This window comes from Seriola dumerili, unplaced genomic scaffold (genome assembly GCF_002260705.1).
Source record: "Seriola dumerili isolate Sdu_G_001 unplaced genomic scaffold, Sdu_1.0 BDQW01000627.1, whole genome shotgun sequence".
In the NCBI taxonomy this organism is placed as follows: domain Eukaryota; kingdom Metazoa; phylum Chordata; class Actinopteri; order Carangiformes; family Carangidae; genus Seriola; species Seriola dumerili.
In genome coordinates this window covers 5,745-11,830 of record NW_019174882.1, presented here as the reverse complement: position 1 = coordinate 11,830, position 6,086 = coordinate 5,745, and the positions used below count along the sequence as shown (strand labels likewise).

Below are 6,086 nucleotides of genomic sequence, written 5' to 3'. Positions count from 1 at the left end.
ACCCCGCCCAACACACACACACACACACACCACCACACACCAACACCACACACACACACCACACCACACCTCCCAGCATTAGCAGGTCGGTGCGACCCTCTGCTGGACACACAGTACAATGAATCTACCCTTTCACTGTTTCTTCCTTCTGGTCCTGATTTTTAAGAGCGATCATCTACGTTATTAGTAGAACTTATAATATACAGGTGCCATGATTTATAATGTCACAGAATAAACAGAGACAGATTGTACTGAAATATAAAGCACACAGAAGGATGAAAAAACAAGACTGTGGGAACAAGGAGGGACTTACGTGTTATAGAGGAAAAGAGGCACATATTCTAGTATTTTTTACCTGATGAAGTCATCAAACAGAACCAAAATATTAAGTCAGATAAATATCTCCCAACATTAAACTGAGACTGTGTGAGTTCTTCATACGATTGTATATGTATCATTGTGTTCATGTTTATTATCTGCTACACGGCTTGGAAACTCCACAGGGTCTCTGGCTGCTAGGTGAAGCAGCCTGAGTGGCCCCTGAAGTCAGGCTGTGAAGGACCGTCCACCCAAGTCTATGGACTGGCTCCTTAATCCTCTCGAGCTGTAAACAGTAGAACCCAGATTGAATGGGGTTGGGTGAGCCAGAGCCTTGGAGCGCGACTGAGGACAGAAATTCAGCTCTGAGTATGAAAAGCTGAATCAGATATACCATTATCATTAGTATAGCACTTAGCAAACAACAGGCCTCATCATTATACAGTCGTTACAAACTCTTCAACTCTAGATTGTTATTTAGAATAACAGATTTTGTCATATGACATTGGGAAAATTTAGGTGATAATTATCTTCATCTAAGAGAGTCCAGAGAGAAAATGTTCATATCGTCCATCAACAGGTTTACGATTCACCATTGAAACAAAGAGACATTCAGTCGCAGAATTCTGAAGAAGACCGATAATGTACAATGTTTAAAGAACTTAATTGTTATGTTATAATTGATCTGTTAATTATCTGAGCCATTCAGCGTTGTTTCTGCACTACTAATAGTAGAAGTAGACCTGTTGACTCTATAACCATGTTGCATAAAGTAAACTGTGCTCATAACTTACAAGGAGATCTGATGTTGTATGAGACACATTATTCATACGCAAAGATACATTCATGAGGAGACAGTTGTTATTAGTGTGAATGTTCGAGGGTGTGTTGGTATGCATATACGGTAGTTACTATGTCTACATAAATACTTTGGGTGACTATTATGCCTTAACTATTGCAATGACTTTCTATGGGAGCACAGTGGAGCAGTGGTTAGATTGGACTTTAGAATGTGAAGAGAGTTCTGCGTCAATTCATAATATCAGGTATCCGGTGCGATGTTCCATGTGATTCGATATACAATACATTTTTAATTCGTTACAAGTGCTTATGAACATTTTTATGCTTACATTGAAACATTGCATTTTTAATGCCTACTATGCAAATACATTTTTTATGAGATTTCGTATGCCATACCATACTGTTGACGTTTATCCTTACTTATACTATGACGTTTGTATGAATTTTTATGCTTTCTATACTATGACATTTTTTATGATGTTTTATACCTTATAGTATGAGCAATTTTACACCTTATTATATTTATGACGTTTTTGGACTTTTAATGGCTTACTTATGCACTATGACGTTTTTGAACATTTATGCCCTTACTATGATGTTTATACTTTTTAATGGTCATCTTACTATGCCTATCACGTTTTATACCTTTCCTACACAATATGAAGTTTTATGACTTTTTGTCTCGAGGACAGAATTGACGTTTTTTTCCTTATATATACTATGATGTTTTCATGACATTTTATGTTACTATACTATGACATTTTTTATGGACATTTTGTGCCTACTATTAGTATGAATGTTTTATGCCCTTACTATAGCTATATGTTTCATGCCTTACTACTACTATGACATTTTTGTAGACATTTTATGCCTTATCATAGCATTGACATTTTATGCTTTATTATACTATGACATTTTTTATACATTTTAGCCTACTATAGAATGACGTTTTTTCCTCTACTAATAAGTATGACGTTTTTATGAGAATTTTAGCCTTTACATATAGTATGATGTTTTATTGCCTACTATAACTATGACGTTTTAGATGACATTTAGCCTTACTTAATCAGTAGGATGTTTTATTGCTTTTAACTATCACTATGACGTTTCATGCCTTATACTATATCTAGTTGAGCGGTGGTTATGTTTACTATATGATGACGTTTTTATGACATTTTACGCCTTACTTAAAAGTAGATGTTTTCATGCCTATTATACTACTGACGTTTTCCTACTGACCATTTTAAGCCTTACTATATACCTATGACATTTGTATGACATTACGCGACTTTCCGACCATCATGCAGTAGTGACACCGTTCCTCTATCGCTCATCACCTTAAACGGTATGACGGATTTTCATGATTTTATGTTCATAGTAACTATGACAATTTTTCTAATAAATCTCATGCATTATCTAAAACATAAGGAGTTTTTTAGTGTTTTTCTGCACATATTACCTATTCTTTTATTCCTTATCATAATTATATGTTTGTAGACTTTTTATGCCTTAAAATACTATGACTTTTTTTTACATTTTATTATGCCATAAATTGTTTACTGCGGATGTTTCTTTGCATTTTTTTAATCGCCCTTCTATACAATGTGTATTCGATGATCCTTACCATATTTATGACAAGTTTATGAATTTTTTATGCCTTAAAATACTACATATTTTTTTCCTATCACACTAAGAATGTTTTTTATGCACTGTTTATGCCTTAAAATACTATGATGCTTTTTTGACATATTTTTTTTGCCATTACTATAACTATGACTTTTTTTGACATTTTTATGCCATATTGGACTGTGATTTTATTTGGCATTTTTATGCCTTACTAATACGATGGACTTTTTAATTCCTTATCATACTATTGATGTCTTTATACCCGTTTATGCCCTCTATAAAATACTATTGATGTTTTTGAACATTTTTTGCCACACTAATACTATGAACGTTTTTTAACATTTTATGCCTTATCATAGCATGACATGTTATCGTTATATACCATGACATTTTGTAACATTTTTATGCCTTATCATAGCGATGACATTTTATGCGTTATATATACTATACATTTTATGACATTTTATGCATTATACTATAGAAGGACGTTTTTCTTCCTTGACTTATCAATATGACCGTTTTTATGAAATTTTAGCCTTACTAATAGTATGATGTTTTTATGCCTACTATAATATTGACGTTTTGATCGAACATTTTAGGCCTACTATAGTATGATGTTTTATGCTTTACTATACTATGACGTTCATGCCTTACTATACCTATGACGTTTTGTAGCGCATTTTATGCTTTACTAATGATGACGTTGCTTATAGTCATTTTACGCCTTAGTCTAAAGTATGATCCGTTCATGGCCTTATTATTACTATGACGTTTTATGACATATTTAAGCCGTCTTGATCTATACTATGACCATTATATGACTCATTTTACGCCTTAAACACTCTCTTCTATAGTAATGCACGTTATGCCATACGCTAAACTATGAACGATTTATCCATGATTTTATGTCAAGCGTTATACTATGACATTTTTTAATTAATATATTCATCGCATTATTCAACGACTCATAAGGTTTTTTAAGTAGTTCTTTTTCCTTACTTATACTATGTCGTTTTATTCCCACTATCATCAATATGATTGTTTCGTTTAGGACTTTTGTATGCACCTTAATACTACTATGAGACTTTTTTTTACATCTTTATGCCACCATATTTTACTTTGGATGTTTTTCTGCATTTTTATGCCTTACCGTATACAAATGTGATTGATTCCTTAACATATTATGACGTTTTATGAATTTTTATTTGCCTTTAAAATTACTACAATATTTTTTTTCTTATCCATACTAAGATGTTCTTTATGGACTGTTTATGCCTTAAAATTACTATTTATGTTTTTTTTGACATTTTGCCAAAACCTATACTATAACGTTTTTTTGACATTTTCTTTATGCCATATTGATACTGTTGATGTTTTTTGGCATTTTATGCCTTACTATACAGATGGGCTTTTGTATTCGTTTATTCATAACTTATGAATCGTTTTCATATACCGTTTATGACCCTTAAACATACTCTGAATGCTTTTTTGACATTTTATGCCACTAGTATACTATGAACTTTTTTTGACTGTAGACTTCCATTTCATTATTAAAAACGATAAGGTTTTTTAGTGTTTTTATGGCCTTATGCCTTTTAAAATCCTATGATCAGTCTTTTTTTGACATTTTTTTGCCATACTATATAAGACGACGTTTATTGACATTTTTATGCCATATTTACTGTGATGTTTTTGGCATTATTTATGCCTTTACTATAAGACTGATTCCTTACACTATGACATTTTCATGAATTTTATGCCTTGTTAATATACGACAATATTTTTTTGCACGTTTTAATGACCGATACTATACAATTCGATGATTTTGTGGCCATTTTCTGCCTTACTATACTAACTGGCTTTTTTATTCGTTAACTCATAATATGGATGTTTTTTCATGACCATTTAGACCTCAAATTACCTACGATTGTTTTTTTGAAATTTTTGCCATACTAATACTATGACGTTATCCGACCATTTCTATGCCCATATTGTATTTGATGTGTTTTTGCGTGTCTTTGTATCCTTACTATTAACTATTGAGTTATCTCGTACCATTATTATGACAGTTTATGAATTTTTGTCCAATTGAAATCACTAACAATATATTTTTGACGTTTTTAATTTGCCCATACTATTACATGATGATCGTTGTGCATATCTCTCTCCTTGTTCACACACACACACACACACACACACACACACACCCACACACACACACACACACACACACACACACACACACACACACAGCATTAGCAGGTCGGTGCTGCCCTCTGCTGGACAACAGTACAATGACATCTACCTTTCACTGTTTCCTCTGGTCTGATTTTAATGCGGATCATCTAGTTATTAGTAGAACTTTATAATATACAGCTCATGATTTATAATGTCACAGAATAAATCAGAGACAGTTGTACTGAAATATAAAGACACAGAGGATGAAAACAAGACTGTGGGAACGAAGGAGGGACTGTTAGTTGTTATAGAGGAAAAGAGGAATATTTAGTATTTTTTACCTGATGAAGGTCAAACAGACCAAAATATAAGTCAATAAATATTCCAACATTAACTGAGACTGTGTGAGTTTTCATACATTGTATATGTTATATTGTTCATGTTATTATCTGCTACACGGCTGGAAACTCACAGGTCTCTGGCTGCAGGTGAGCAGCTGAGTGGCCCCTGAAGTCAGGGTGAAGGAGCCCACAGGGGACTGGCCTCCTACCTCTCGAGCCTGTAACAGGAAACCAGTGAATGGTGTGGAGCCCAGAGCCTGGAGCTGGACTGAGACAGAAATTCAGCTCTGAGTTAAAACTGAATCAGATATTACACATTACATTAGTATAGCACTTAGCAAACAACAGGCTCATTCATTATCAGTCGTTACAAACCTTTAGATATTAGATTGTTTATTTAAATAACAGATTTTTTGTCAATGACATGAAAACTTTTAGGGAATATGTCGATCAAAGAGTCCAGAGAGAAAATGTCTCATATCGTCTCATCAACAGGTTTTACATTCACCATGAAACAAAGAGAATCATCCGCAGACTGAAGAAGACCGTAAACAATGTTAAAGATTAATTGACTTAATGATTTAATGACTGATTAATTATCTGACCATCAGCCAGTTGTTTCTGCACTACTCAAGAGAAGTAACCTGTTGACTCTATAACCATGTGCACTGAAAGTAAACCTGTGTCAAACTACAGGATGATTGATTTGTATAGCACATTATCATACGCAAAGATAATTCATGAGGAGACAGTGTTATTAGTGTGAATGTGAGGGTGTTGGTATGCATATGGACGGTAGGTACATGTCTCCATAAATATTTT

At 33.4% G+C, this 6,086-nt stretch overlaps 1 protein-coding gene across 1 annotated transcript in view; it reads right to left on the bottom strand.

The window, feature by feature from the left end:
- The window catches only part of LOC111236372 (putative ferric-chelate reductase 1), a gene marked incomplete at its 5' end in the record, with an annotated part of 12,097 nt that extends 6,565 nt beyond the window's left edge, over positions 1 to 5,532 (bottom strand). The window contains one exon of the mRNA XM_022765073.1: positions 5,396 to 5,532. Within this exon, the coding sequence (XP_022620794.1) occupies positions 5,396 to 5,532 (137 nt within the window). The remainder of the gene's footprint in view (positions 1 to 5,395) is intronic.
- Positions 5,533 to 6,086: the final 554 nt, after the last annotated feature.